Source organism: Cyprinodon variegatus, unplaced genomic scaffold, assembly GCF_000732505.1.
Source record: "Cyprinodon variegatus isolate N-32 unplaced genomic scaffold, C_variegatus-1.0 Scaffold1121, whole genome shotgun sequence".
Lineage (NCBI taxonomy): Eukaryota > Metazoa > Chordata > Actinopteri > Cyprinodontiformes > Cyprinodontidae > Cyprinodon > Cyprinodon variegatus.
Window position 1 is genome coordinate 91,417 of NW_015151574.1, and position 16,058 is coordinate 107,474.

A 16,058-nucleotide genomic window follows, 5' to 3' on the forward strand; every position below is an offset into this window, starting at 1 on the left:
AAATATATATATATTTTTTTTTATTTGGTGTTAATTCTCTTAGTCTTACATATGTAGAGATACATTAAAAGCTCTGCTTATGAATATTTATTACTAACTGTTCATGCTCAAAACTATCTATAATTAAACTCAATGACTCTGAAAGGAAAGGAGTTTAAGAGAAAGGGGAAAGATATATAATAATAGATCAATGCCAGATATCAAATAGCTTTCTAAAACAATATAATTATTTTCTTAAACCTGTTGTGAATGCCTCTAAGGGAGAAAAAAAAAAGTTTAATCTAAGCATGTAGGCTGACAGAGGGAGAGAGGAGTTATTTGATATAATACATTTTGAAAACATTAAGTTGGAAGTTCTAGATACAAAAAAAAAATAAAATATGTTAAAATATATTGAATGCTCTCTAAATGTTGCCTCTGGAAACTAAAGAAATCCACATTCATGCAGTTTTCAATGTAGCATCTGGGGAGCAGTCCTTGTTTTGCAAAGCTGTTACCAGGATCCCTGAGATAAAATGTGATTGTGAAGGAAATGCAATATATCATTCATAGGTGTCTATTTCTTGAAGAATTCGGAGAGTTAGGTGTTATGATTTGAAGAAATGTAAAATGTGTTCAAAAAAGCGGTACATTTTCAAATGTGTAACGCAATTTTTTTTCACAAAAATTGGGACAGTTAAGTATTTGAGGTAAAGTTGGTCATAAATAATAGGAATACTGTGTGGTGTCCAACATGGACAACATAACAAACTTTGAGTAACAATACAACCTCATGAGGAAATTCCATGAGAGGCTACCTGAAGCTGCACCAGCGTTAAAGCTCTTGTACACTGCATGTCTTTAGCAGATGAGTAGGCAGCTCTCAGCCCTCAAAGCTTGCACAGATTTGACATGTACATCCATAGTCTTGATCGAAGCAGATTTATCGGAGGAAAAACCACCAAGCAATCACAGTGAAACACAACACATTTCTCTAGGCAAATTTCCAGACAGAGTGACACACTTTACAGAAACATTCTCTAAGCATCAAACTGGCAGGAAAAATAGTATTGATGAGGCAATTTTATGAGCTACATTTTACTTTAATCTCACCCCTGGTAAAGAAAATCTTAAAATAATTTCCTTATTTAAATTACTAATAATCATTCCCTGTTTAACACGGTTCACTAAACAGTTCACTTTAGCAGCAAATAAGCAGTATTAAAGAACAAAATCAAAGAGATGTGTAAGTAAGAAGCTAATTAACAGCTCACTGATTGACTAAAAAAGGTGCTCCCACCCTTACGCTCCTAAAGGCGCTGGATGACGGTGTACACTATAGATATTCTTATGTGAATTCTTGTTATGTGCAAGACATGCCAATCTTTGAGAAGTCTTTGTTGCCTCTGGTTGTGCACCAATATGTTTATGTATCCAGTAAGCTTCGATTTTAGTCTTTTAGGGCAGCTCTATTGCTCTTATCAACTTTGAAAATGGCTGAGTCATAAGAAGAAAACTGTCTCTAAAGTTTAAGGAAGGCCAGAGAGCAACGAAATAAGACTAGAGTGTATTCAGAAGATTCTTTCAAACAAAGATAGAGGAGTAGGTAGGTTAGTGTTGCGCATGTTTCTTATATACTTCCGGAAAAAATGTCCTCTGTACCATTAAGCATATATTTGGCATTAGTTTTAAATCTATATCAGATTATGTGTTCAAATGCACTTAAAATGCTACTGTGCTCTCGTAAACATTTGTTTATGGTGACTGTGTGTTTTATCAGGCAATATTAACCTCTTATCAACTGATTGTTTTCATTTAAAGAAAGAGATTGTTAACATCATCTGGAAGGTGGAAGGAAGGTGTTATCATGAGAGTCATGAGGGAAATTGAAAAATGGTTTTTCAACAAACCATGTGGAACAACAAATATCATGTTTTTGGAATGTTACAATATCCAACTAGTTTAACCTGAAGGTATGTGTTGAAAATATTCTACTATAAATTGGCCTGTGTGGTTATACATATTACCATACACACCATGAGAAAAAAAGCAAAGGTACATGTTGTAGTGGAAATGCTCTAGATCCAAAAAATATCCATCTGGTCAAGTATTTCAATTCAGATGTTAAGATAGATTACATATTAACTTATCCTGAAAACCCAACAACCCTCTATAAGAGCATTGTCAGTGTATTTTAAATGAGATGCTGTCAAGTACGATTTAGGAAATGGTAGCATGAGAGCCATCAAAAAATTTATATCATTAAAAAAAAAATGCACCAAGTGTTACTCCAGGGACTGTTATGATTGTGATGGCACAACAACACAAAACACAAGGCATAAACATTTTCATTCTAATTGCTTCTTAGATGTGACAATAGAATAATTTGGATTCAAGTCTTTTCTTTAATTTGCCAAAGTTATATTAATATAAATACACAGTCAAGGTCACATGAAAAAGGTGTGCTACTTTTTCAGGTAGGTGTGCTACTTTCCTAGCATCTTTTCACATTGTATCTAACACTGTGAAAGATGCGTGAGTAGAAGGGAGACATGATGAAGGTTATTGATGTAGAGCAGGTCTATTTAGGGTACACTGCACGCTGGCCCATTGGGATACCAGCAACCGACCAGCACACTGAAATAGAAATGGGAACAAAGGAGGAGAGGATAGGAAGAAGACATAAGATGTCGCACGTTAAGGATGATGGGACATAGAAGCATGTAAAGGGCAAGTGAAAAGGTGATGGGGAGGAAGTCTGAGTTAACCAAAGGAAGAAGTTGAAAGGTAAAGGGGTAGATAGGAAGTCAAGGGATTTGTGATTTAGGATTAGTAAACATGCATACCAGAATATTGCAACGACAAGGAGGTTAAAATACTTCAACATAACACAAAAAAACTAGGTTTTAAGATACCTAAAAAGATAAACAATTCACATATCTCTTAGGGGAATGAGTTGTAAGAATTTCTTTAAACATCTCTCATTTTGTAATAATATCAGCATAGACACCAACACTGCCAGCGCCCACAAATTGAATCATTGCATTCAGAATGGCTGTTTCTCAGACAAGCCTTTAAATGCCTATTCAGTACTTACTCTGCCTTTGCCCCTGCATTGTAAAAAGAGGCCTATTCTGACCACAGTAAAATGTCACTGAAGCTTAGTGTCCAAATTGGCTGCCTTTATTGTGGGTCTGAGAGGATAATAAATACAAAAGGACGGTGAAAGACAGGCCTTCTAAACAGTGGGACAAGTGGGAAAATATACAGCAAAATCTATTTTGAGGTATTGTAAGCGTACCTATGGAAATATCCATCCCTGCTCTAAGCAGTGTATAAAAATATTCAAATATCTTACAGTACATTCACACATTGGAAAAAAATCTTAGTCTTCTCTGATCACCCATTCCATTCCTTTTGCGTCGCTAGAAGAGATTCCATCACATCGCTTTGCATTGCTGCACCCCTTAGGGCACCTCTACATTGGAATGACAATGTAAATCGATCACTCCAGTTGCTGGAAATGCATTTTGTGTGAACATTCCATTAAACCTATTTGCAATTGTTATATTACAACCACACACCACAACAAACTTTAAGCACTTTCAGCCAGGGTTGGTCATTGAGTTGATCATTACCAGTGGGTGAAAGACTTTTTATGAAGAGCATCAGATGTGATCTACTCATTTTTTTTTTTTTTACTACATTAATGTTAAGTATACAACGATGAGAGAAATAAATATATAGATGGAAATGTTTTGATATGTCGTGACTATGCAAAACTATGTACATAGACTCCAATTATTTTGCATATTCTTCTCTAAAAAATGATTAAGTCTTGTTTGAAGGAAAACATTGGTGAACATATAGTTTCAAGTCTTAAGCTATAGACTTAAAAATTTGTTCTGAGCTTTGACTAGCTTATTCTAACACACAGATATTTTTCAATCCAAATCGGTCTTTTGCAACCTGTAACAGGTTTTCTTCCAGGATTGCCTTCTATTTGTCTCCATTCATTATCCATTACCTTGTCTGTGCTAAAGAAAAAAAAATCCCAAAGGGATGGTGCTGCAACCTAAATGTTTCACAAGGTAAGAGGTTAATGTGTAACGAAAACCTTTTAGTAGACCAAAGATTGGGGCAGCAAGAAAAGTTTGCAGACCACTGCTCAAGTGCGATAGAAGTTATTATAGAATTAGTTAACGTAAAGTTGATTGATCTTATCAATTAATTGGAACCTGAGTTTCTTCACGCCCTGACTTTTCTGAAGGGCTTTTTTTAATATGCAAAATTGAGAAAAAAAAAAGCATATCAATACATTTGAACAAGTTTTGCACCAAAATGTGTAGTTTTATCACACTAATAATCTTAGACACTATTATAATTAACTTTATAAAATAATAAAATTAACAGCAGAAAACACAAAGAACACTTAACATTTCCCATGAACAGATCTGTAAAACTATAGACAAGGGGAAAAAGATCTAGTGCATATAGTTGATGCTGCGACATTATGCAGCACAGTTAAATGGGCCCTATTTAGGTGACTTCCCCTGCAGTTTCCTTTACAAAGTGTTTCCAATGTGTAGTGAATCATATCATGTACATTTAAAAAACTGAGTGTCCGTTCAGATTTTAATATCAGTGCATCCCTATTATAAGTTATACTACAATTGATATAAGGGTAACGGAGTAAACAAGGCTGAATTAAAATGCCTCCCACCTTTTTCAGAGTTTCACCCTTAAAAACTTTTTTTTTTTAAACTAAAAAAAAACATGGTTTTCCTTTAACTTCAAAGTTATGCACGACTTAGTGCTAAGCTACTGGAACAGAAATACAGAAAGAAAGTGCATCAAGTTACAGTTGCTGGATTAGGAAGTAAGGACATTTTTGGATTCTTTCTACAAGGCCATGCAGTCCTGCATTTTGAAAGCATTTCTGAGTGCCCTATTTTAAAGCTCATAAATGAACAAATATGTTATCAACAAACATATATTAACGAACAAATATGCAAATATTTAAACCTTTTGTAGAACTGGTGTGCACATTTTAACCTTTTTTCCTTAAAAAAAAAGACCAAGGGAATAAGATATTGCTTATAGGCCATTGGGCAACAGATGAGCCCAAAGGTAGCCAATGATGGGGAAGAGGAGACAAACACTAGATTAGAAATGAGTTTAAAGTATGAATTTTATTTAAACTGCAAGCATGTCTTTTCTGTCAGTGCTAGCCTAAAAAAGGATGTAGTGTAACAGTGCATTAACAATATGATCATAATCTTGTTTGAATTCCATTGAAAAACAGGTATGAAAAAAGGAGAAGGATGGGGAGATAAAAACAGTAAGGAGTTGGATGTATAAATGTAATGAATACTTCAAAAAGTACTGAAGGATTAACTGTTATATATATATATATATATATATATATATATATATATATATATATATATATATATATATATATATATATACACAGTATATATGTGGAAACATCTGGAAAGAATGTAGAAGGAACTGTCAAACTGTCACCTATGTCCTACCATCCTGGAAACTATTCCATTTCTATTATGCCAATAAACAAGTGGCTTAATTGTTTTTTTCTTCATCCAAAATTTTCAGGATTAGTCATGCCTTTATATCTATTGTCAATACAATGTGGCAAACCAAAACATATATTGCAACTTATTGCAGTATTAAGTATCGATCTTTAGGAAAAAGTCATACTCTCAAAACCAACCAGTTGACCTTTTTCCTCTTAGAATAGAATTAGCTTACATTCACAGCACATTCTAGTAGACTACAATGTAGGCTGACAGCTTAGCTTTAAACAAAAGACAGAAACAAGCCAAGACATCACCTCCTTGTTATCTATAAGGTGACAGATAAGTAACTAAATCCTGGGTCCAGGTATACAGTACAAAACAGGGGTTACAAAGATGAATAAAAAATAAAAAAAAACACCAAAGCAGTATTTTCTACGTTTAAATTTTAATTGTTGTAATTGTATCTGCTCTTTCTCTGAACCATCAAGTCTAGATAAATGTCATTGTGAAATTCTTAAGCATTGTAAAGGTTTAACATGTTGCCTTCTTCTTAGTTCAGATTTGTTAACTTTCCTGCCTCAAAGGCTAATACATTAATTGGAGAAGGGACACTTCACGGTCAACTTCTGCCTCATGAGGTTCAAATAACAGACAGATAATGGCAGCTGGCATTATTATGATCACCTTTGAAGTTTAAAAAATTGTATCTTCTGCAGAATACGTAAACCACATGTATCATTATTGTTCCATGAAGTCTGTATACCTATGTATGGGGCTAGAGGAAGGGTACACTCTGGACAGGTAACAAGTCCATCACAGGGTAACGTTTTATAGACATGTTGTCTCTATGGACCATGAGCTGCATGAGGTCAATTACTCTCAGAGGGGTTTGAACCTGAAATTTACCAGTATAAACAAACTAGACAGTAAAGATATAAATGCAGTTGCTGCTCTAGCAAGTTAAAAGACCATCACTGTCTTACTTTATTTTTTTAGGAGTATGCTTCTACCATGAGTAAGTGTACTGCTTATTTAAATGTTTTATCATTTGTGCATGTCTAAGTCTGCCCCATTTGATATACAGTGGGGCCAAAAAATATATAGTCAGCCACTGATTGTGCAAGTTCTCCTACTTAAAAAAAAAAATCCAGGAAATCACATTGTAGGATTTTTGAATAATTTACTTCTAAATTATGGTGGAAAATAAGTATTTGGTCAATGACTGAAGTTCAACTTAATACTTTGTAACATAACCTTTGTTGGTAATGACAGAGGTCTATGGTTTCCTGTAAGTATTCACCAGGTTTGCCCACACTGCAGCTAGTATTTTGGCCCATTCCTCCATGCAGAGCAGTGATGTTTCAGGGCTGTCACTGGGTTACAAGAACTTTCAACTCCCTCCACCATTTTTTTATTGGTTTGAGATCTGGAGACTGGTTAGGTCACTCCAGGACCTTCAAATGCTTTTTATGGAGCCACTCCTTCGTTGCCCAGGCAGTGTGTTTGTGATCATTGTCATGCTAGAAGATCCAGCCACCTTTCATCTTCAAGGCTCTCACTGATGGAAGGAGGCTTTGGCTTAAAATCTCATGATACATGGGTCCGTTAATTCTTCCCTCAACACGGATCAGTTTTCCTGTCCCCTTTGCAGAAAAACAGCCCAGAGCATGATGTTTCCTCCCCCGTGCTTCACAGTAGGCATGATGTTCTTGGGATGCAACTCTGCATTCTTCTTCCGTCAAACACGACGAGTTGGGTTTTTACTAAAAAAGTTCTGTTTTGGTTTCATCTGACAAAGTGAAATTCTCCTAATCCTTCTGGATCATCCATATGCACTCTGGCACACGTTAGGCAGGCCTGGAAATATACTGGCTTGAGCAGGGGGACATGTCTGGCACTGCAGGATTTGAGACCCTCTTGGTGTAGTGTTTTACTGTACTTATGGTAGCCTTTGTTACTTTGTTCCTAGCTCTCTGCAGGTCATTCATCAGGTCCCTCGGTGTAGTTCTGGAATTTTTGCTTACCGTTCTCATAATCATTTCAACCCCACAGGATGAGATCTTGCGTGGAGCCCCAGATCGAGGGAGATTATCAGTGGTCTTGTATTTAGTTGCTTTAGTTTATTTTTTCACACCAAGCTGCTTGCCTATTGTAGATTCACTCTTCCCAGCCTGGTGCAGGTCTAAAATCTTCTTCCTGGTGTTCTCCAACAGCTCTTTGCCCTTGGCCATGGTTGAGTGGAGTGTTACTGTTTGAGGCTGTGGACAGGTCTCTTTTATACAGATAACAGGTTGAAAAAGGTGCCAATAATACTGGTAATGAGTGGAGGACAGATGAGCTTCTTAAAGAAGAAGTACCAGGTCTGTGAGAGCCAGAACTCTTGCTGGTTTGTGGGTAACTAAATTATTATTTTCCACCATAATTTACAAATAAATTCTTTAAAATCCTACAATGTGATTTCCTGGATTTATTTATTTTTTTCATTTTCTCTCTCCTAGTTGAAGTTTACCTATGAAAATTATGGACCTCTCTCATTATTCTAAGTAGGAGAACATGCACAATCAGTGGCTGACTAAATACTTTTTGGCCTCACTGTATGTGAACAAAATGTGTGTTGCTGTTTCTAGATGAATCAATATGGAGACAAACCCCTGTAATTTCCTTTGTAACTGTGTCTCTCTTCCTGCAGGAATCATGACATTTCCTTCAAGTTGCTGCGTAGGCCCAACCACTGCATAGGTCAGACCATGATAGACCAGGGCTTTATCCTGGTCAGAACCATGCAGATACTGATGGAGTGAATCAGGAGCAGACTGCATGGCCCTATTTATTTTAACCATATGTTAATGCTTTGATTTTCAGTTGAATGGATGCTAAACTGGGTGCAGGGTGTTTTGGCCTTCATACTGGATGTGATAAAAAGGAGAGTTTGATTTCTACTGTTATGTGCTGTGGCCTGCCTTCTACTACATTTGATTGAACCTGTCTATGATCTCTATACCAGCTCAGTGAAGCAGTCGAGGGTAAAAGAGATTATGGCTAGTCATATTTAACTAATGCATATTCTTTAGCAAGTTTAATCAATTTGGATTATGATTATCAATATGAGAATATGAGATATCTGTTTGAATGGTCAAAAATCATAAGAAGTGCATGCTTAATTCAAGAATAAATACATTAATGTAAACAAATTATTTTAAAAACACAGACTTAGCAAAAAAAAAGATCAACACACCATCTTTCTTGTGAAATGTTGACACTTTGTGTAACTTTTGTTAAACAACAACATAACATATCTTTGAAGATTCTCAGGCATCCAGATCATGGTCAGGCTTGAAAGGTTCAGTTTAGGCAACTGGACATTAAGTGTTCTGGAAAACGTTTCCCTCTCTGAACCTGTTAAGCAGAGTAGCCAAGAGAGATTTTTAAACCTGGTTTCTAAAATTGACGGAAAGTTTTACAATAGAGGACAACGATAGAGGACATCTTGATTATTTTTAGAAAGAGACTTAAAAAACAAGGCAGAGGCTGTGTAGCAATGAAATATTCTGACACTATGTGCCATTTTTTGTCCCTTTCTTCTTTTATTTTTTTTACTGATTAATTGTATGTATAGTGAGTCAAATTCCCCTGTGACTACCAGTGGTACTGCTGTGTTTGTTGCATTTGAAGACAGATGAGGAAACTTCCTGGTGACCGACTCCATATGCCAGTTTATTTTTGGTTCAGGAATTCAATTTGAGCTTCACATCTTAAATTCTCTGCTCCATGCTTCAACTATTGCTTTTAACAGAATCCCTGTTAGTCTAATTACTGGCATTCCTGCAGTCAATACTTGGTACAAATCTCCTGTACAAACAAGGCAACATTCAGCCCTCTTTTTCTAATGTTCGGAAAGATTAGGACACACAGAAAGTGGTTATCCTATTCCACTCTGCACTCTTTCAGGATCATCCTTAGTCCTATGTCCTTTTTTCCTTTCTGTTTAGCTCACATCACAAGTTTCATGTAATTTAGGTCAGAAGATTGTGATGCCAATGCAGGCAGGTTGACTTGTTTGCTCGCAAAACCTTTTTTGTTAATTGGGTCACATGTCATCATTACCTTGTTGTATTTTATTTATTTTTTTATTTAAATCTTTCTGGTATTTCAAAAACTCTGATACTTTGCCCTTTACCAAGCATCAAAGATTCAGCTTTCCTTAATATTGCACATCTATTTTTAGAAAATATAAATAATTTCACTACATGCAAGAAACAGTTGAAGTTTGTCTTCGATGATCTGATCAAAGCCTGCTGGTGACTTGTCCAGAGCGTACCCCATCTTTTGCCCATCAACTACAGGAGAAAGGCACCAGCCCCCATAGAGGGAGGATGGATGGTTGAATGGTTTGATGGATGGATGGATAGATAGATGGAGCTGTCGAGTCTATGAATTGCTTTTGTTATTTTATTTTATAGCACTCTAACTTAGATATTAAGCAATGTATGATGTACTAAAATGATATCCTCAGTGGGTAAATGCCCTGCTGACATTAATTAATAACATTATTAAAGATGAAACATGGTCTACTTAATAAGATATCAGAAGAAGTCAGAAATCCCTAACTCATAGCGTTTTAGGGATTTAATGACCATCTCTGGATATACCTGTCCTGTTCTGTCATGGCCATACTACAAAGTTACACAACTAAAGTTGCAAGTCAGACTTCAAACTTCGTAATTATTTCAAGCATCACACTATAGCAATTATGTAAGTGTGATTATTAAAATGTACAGTCAAGATAAATTGGCTAGAGGTGACCTGGCATATAAAATTGTAACATTTTGAATGTTACAATAGGATAGAATATATAGAATTACAAGTGTGCTATATGATTTGTCTTCCCTATGCTAACATACATTTCTTAACTACTTTATATTAAATACATATTTATATTTTTTGCACATAAAAACATGAAAAAAAATAAATGATTTTTTTTTCTATCACTTTGATTTCTACCACATTCATTTTATCATCCCACCTGGACAGTTATTTTACCGTCTGCACCTGATTGGCTGAAAAGGAAGATGACAAGAGATGGTGGGATCCTTCTGATGGGGAGGGAGAGTTAGGTGGGCTAAACTGTCCAGAGATTTTTCTGTGCATACTAAAGAGATTTCACACTAGCTACAAAGCACAAAATGTATATATGGTCCTTAAATCAGATCCCCAAACCTCATGTATTATAATTATGCGGTGCTTACGTACTCTCAAAAATGCTTCAGGAAAATTCTACATTACATCTACCCCAGGTTTTGATAAAATAATGTTCTCTAACACAAGCAAATATTTTGTATATCAAGAGATAAAAACAATTATGCATCAAAAATATTACACTAAAACAACAACAATATATGTATTTTATGTGGAATGGTAGGAAGCATGCATTTACCTTCAGTGGGTGAGGTTTTCAATCGCATGCAGAGTCCTTCCACTGCTCCATAGTCCTCCTGGAGCTTGACCACTGCCTCTGTGCCACGAAGCTCCATCAAAGACCGCAGCTCCATAACAGAGCAACCAAAGCCAGCCGCATGGTTGCTCTCTTTTCTTTGGTTCTTGGCATAAAAATCGCTATTGGACATGTCCCCCATGTTTTCAGCTTTCAAGTCAGTTGGATTAGTGTTTGTTATTGCTTATAGAAGAAGAAGAATTGCACAACAGAGCTCAGTCTGATTAAAAAAAATCTAAAAATAATTTCTAACAGGCAACAATGACTGAAAAAGGAATAAAGAGCAAGTGCTTCTTGGGGATAAAGATGTTCAAAAAAAGGACAAAAATCCAAATAGATAAGAGGGGAGAAGCCTATATTTCAGGTGAAACGGATCTTAACAGGAAAAAAAAGATGCAAAAAAGAAGAAAATTAAAGCACAGGAAAGAGAGCAACAGTGCAGGGGAAGAAAAGGGGATTGCAAATCACAAATGGGGAGCATCCAGGTAAGTGCTGGACAGCCCAAGTGGTTAGGTCCTGAGAAGGGCAATGATGGTGGTTTCAAGTCATGTAGCTCTCAGGCTCACCACGGCTGCAGTCCAGACCCACTCCATGTGTGGCTTTCCATTACTGCTCTTCTGCTCTTGCCTTTGTTGCCTCTCAGTCTCTACATGGTGGTCCTCCCCATCACTGCTACAGAGAAAGGGAAAGAAAAGAGAGGGAGTCGAATTCGAGAAATGAATTCGGAGAGGTGAGAGAAGGAGCAGGGAGAAACACAGAGAGAGCACAGGAATGAGCGTTGTGTTCTCAGGGCAGGGGTGAATGCAGCAGTAGATGGTGCACAGCTGAAGGACAGCCTCTCCTGGCTGCTGTAGTAACTGTGCCTCTGCTGTCTCTATCTACTGCTGCTGCTGGTGCTGCTAACCTCATTCTGAGTACACACACTAACTGACAGAGAACGAGCGAGGACATAAAAGAGACGGAGAGATGAGATTGCTCCTTTCTGGTGCAGAGAGGAGAGGAGTTGTGCGCGGGTGGGAGGCTGGGGCTTCTCTGACGACAGAGCAGAGATGCAGAACGTAACGCTGCGCTGTCACAGGGAGGATGGGCTGAGCCGAGAGCTGATGCTGCTGTCTCACCAGTAAGTAAACTGCTACTTCACTCTGCAGTGAGCGACCTCTTATGTGAAGCCACTCTATTTCAATGACACATTCCCCTAATGTTGTTTTCTTTTAATTCTTGGCATTAATGAATGCAGATCAGTTAACCTGCACAGACATTGTGCCACTACATATTTTTACCGGAAAATTTAAGAGGCACACTCCACTGAGGTAAGATAACTCAAACCATTCAAGTTCAAACCATTCTCTACTATCTGTTTAACTCCATATTGACAGACAGAACAAATAACACTATACCATAATTACTAAACCTTTGTAGATTAAACTTAAGATAATACTGATAACCTCAATCCACTAATTAATCGGATCATTTTGCACCTCCTACCAGATAGTCAAGTTAATAAATTCTTTAGATTCATTTTCTAATAACTTAGATTAAAGCAAAACTTACTTAATAGCCTCTTTCCCAATGAAATTAGCAGGTTAGCACAGTTTATTTCGACCCGCTAAAAATTATAACGCCACTACTACAGAAATCAGGAAAGTGAACAACGGAGATCAACATGGAAGGGAGCCAAGGCGTAGTAAGGGTGCTGTATCGTTTGGCTCTTTTGGCCATCTGAATCCCTCTTAGCAGTGCTGTGCCATGTTTATCAAGTGTAACCAGAGTTTTTTTGGCTTGTAAGATCAGAAGCGACTGGCGCAATGTTGCTGGTGAAGATTCTCAGTCATTCAGGTCACAGTCATTCCAAAAAAGGTTTTGTAAAAAACCCACACGTCTTCAACCTTGGAAACAAAGTCCAGTAGATTTTTTTTTGTTTTTTTTTTACTTTTTTTGGAATGGCGCAATGTTGTGACGTACATTCTCTGCATTCAAGAAAATTTGCAGGTCGACCCGGGTGTGATGTTGGCACTGTAAGCCAATCAGAGCCGAACAATTTGAAAGCGATTTTAACCTGGGACGCTTACCGAGTCATTTGACATGAGTCGACACTGGTCAGTGAGCTGCTTCCACTTCTTCTACTGTAAAAGCCGATTGTTTGCAGGGTTAAACAGCTTTATCAGGCAGTGGGAAATGAGGTAAAAGTCAATTTTTCTGAATTTAATAAATCTATAGTAAGTATTTATTTTATGAAAACAAACTGATACTTTCATTTGCTATTTTTACAACACAATGGCATTTATTCATCCAAATTTACTAAACGAAATTTGGTTTTGTATACACGCTGTGTAAACAAAATGACAATAAAATTTGTCTAAGTCTAAAGTCTAAGTCTAAATGCACCGGCCTCTACAATTTTGTGTGCTCTGTATAGTTTGAGATATACCCGTGCATTGGGTTGTTGCGTTGGTCTGAGCATGCCATGCACAAGTCCAGAGAAGAACTGTACCCTTTTATAGTTGATGCGGATGTAGGTGTGGTACTCACAACAACCAGAGTGGGGCAGGGATAAAAACATGTGGAAATGCAGAAAAAAAGAGAAGAAACAGTTGACACCCTACTTTGGAGGAAGGGATGGCATGATAGTGTCACTTTTACTGCATGTGCCCTCTCAGCCTGTTCGATGTGGAGAGTATAAACCAAACCTATCACTCATACAGTATTAGCCTCTGTCGCAATGAAAACCCGGGTTTTTTGAAAATTGGGTTGATCCGCTAACAATTGGCTTTTAGCTATTTTTCCATTTGACTGAAAAGCCAGCTCTAAACAATGAAGGGCAACATAGACGGGAGCCAGAGTGTGTTTGAAATCTGGAGACGAATCTCTTCTTCTGCGCGGATCATAAGGAGCTCACAAATCTCTATTTTGCCAGTGCTATGCCATGTTTCTCGACTAAAAGCAGAGTTGTTTGGCCTTGTTATTTAACATGCTAACGACAAGATGATGTCAGATACGTTCCTTGCCCTCCATGTCATTACATAATTTAGCATGTCAGCTCTGGTGTTCACACTGCATACTGATCAGAGCCAAGGCGATTTTAGCGCGGGTCCCTTACAGAGTTGTTTGACCTGGATTGACACGCGTCAGCGAGCTGTTCCCACCGCCACTAAAAGCTGATTGTTCCCGGGTTTAAATGGGTTTTTCGGCCAGTGTGAAAGGGGTAATAGAGGTCCACCCCTATATGTAGATATATGTGACATGTGCACATCTGAACACACACTATGGCCAGTAGTCATAGAAAACAGCAGAAAATAGGTCGCAATCGCCTGCAAAACCAGCTACAATATTAAAGTCGCAAGCGGCATTGGGCGGCCCTCACAGCTCAGTGCTGCTCAGCCTATCGCGACCGCAGGACCAGCGCACCACTATGTATGTATGCCAATGTGGTCCACATTCAACCTTCCTGACAGTAGTTCCAGCTATTTCTTGTTTCATAGGCAAGCAGCGAACAACAAGGGCTTCCAACAGTAAAACACAAGACTTCCTGTTGCCTTGGAACTGGGCTACTCTGATATCTTCAAATAGGCATCTGTATTTGCCAAATGCTGTTCCAAGATAACACAACAAAAAATTTACTCCTCTGAACTAGCATATTGTAGTTATAAAACCATGATGTTTAATGGTGAGAGGTCAGATTGTGATGCTTGGCTGGCCCCATATGCTTCGATGTAGTAAAATTATTTTTATCAATTTAAGTTTATGCTAAGCAAATTTAAAGTCTGTGACTCAAACCTCTGGCTGAAGTTTGCTGAGACACTACACGACTCAATAAGAGAAAATTATATTTTTGATCCAAAATGGCCGACTTCCTGTGGGGCTTGGACTATGGCTCCAAGAGACTTTTTTGTAGATTTTCACCAGAAACACATGTACCAAATCTTATAATTGTACAATATTAGCCTTCATATAACATCCTGACAGCTGTGATTATAGAGCTACTCATCCTCTTGCAGGTAAAAACCATAATCTCTTACTCCAGATCAATGTATACTAGCATGAGTGCTTCAGGACAGCCCCGTCAGGAATTTATAAATAATTTCTGTCTTATATTCATGTTTATCTGTTGTTATTAAACTCATTTTAGTTATTAAAGATAAACTAGTTTTGCCTGAATCTTTAATTTCAGCTTGCAAATATGGTTTATTTTAAACAATTTACATTAGTGATTTAGCCTTCGCCATACTAGTAGAGTCTTCATCAGATTATAAAAAGGTTCATCATTAATATTATTATTCAAAGTGAACCTTTGCCTCACTGTTGCCCTTTATCAACCCCCACCCACACAGAGGGGGACCTGGAATCAAAGCACCCTAGTTTTGTATTCTGCTAAGCCCTGCAGTGACTAAAGTGTTTATCTGTCATCTGTAAATAGTTCTACTTTGAGGTTCTTTGGAAGCCACAATGTTGCAACCCCAACAATCACAACCTTTTTAGACAGTATTTTACAAAAGTAAGTACATCCCTTAAATTTTTAAATATATATTTTTAGGAAATAACACTGATGATATGACACATTGATAGAACTCACAGCACTCAGTATATCTTGCATTACTTTCATCTTTAGTGTTTAATACTAACAACAATGTTGGTATTAGTTAATTTATGTTGTCTCTTTTTTTTTTCTTTACTATCTTAACTTACTTTTTATAATATTTTGTATTAATTTTAGCCATTTTGTAGTGTTTCTTGTTTTGTGCAGAACTTTGATCACCCCTAAATGAAAATGTCCAGAGTTAAACAATTTTGAGTCTATTTTGAAATACTGTTTTCATTTTGTCCACATTTCACACAAACTTATGACAGAAACTCCAAAAAATCATTAAGTTGTGTTATTTAGTGGGTTGCTGCATATTGAATCAGAGGTAGACAGAACTGCTGATTTGTTTGGTATAATTGTCAAAAAAGCCTGGCATCTGTACCAGAAAATCACCTTTTCAATCTGTGCCTACATCACAGATAAATATTCACATGCTGGTATTTAATCATCCTACAGCTTCAATATT

General features: G+C 37.1%; 1 protein-coding gene across 3 annotated transcripts in view; it reads right to left on the bottom strand.

The window, feature by feature from the left end:
- Nucleotides 1-12,039, bottom strand: part of LOC107101601 (plasma membrane calcium-transporting ATPase 2-like) — an 86,163-nt gene extending 74,124 nt beyond the window's left edge. For all 3 annotated transcript variants that reach the window (XM_015400587.1, XM_015400586.1, XM_015400585.1), the window contains exon 1: nucleotides 10,957-12,039. In XM_015400587.1, the coding sequence (XP_015256073.1) occupies nucleotides 10,957-11,155 (199 nt within the window). In that variant the 5' untranslated portion in view covers nucleotides 11,156-12,039. The remainder of the gene's footprint in view (nucleotides 1-10,956) is intronic.
- Between the last annotated feature and the right edge of the window lie 4,019 nt (nucleotides 12,040-16,058).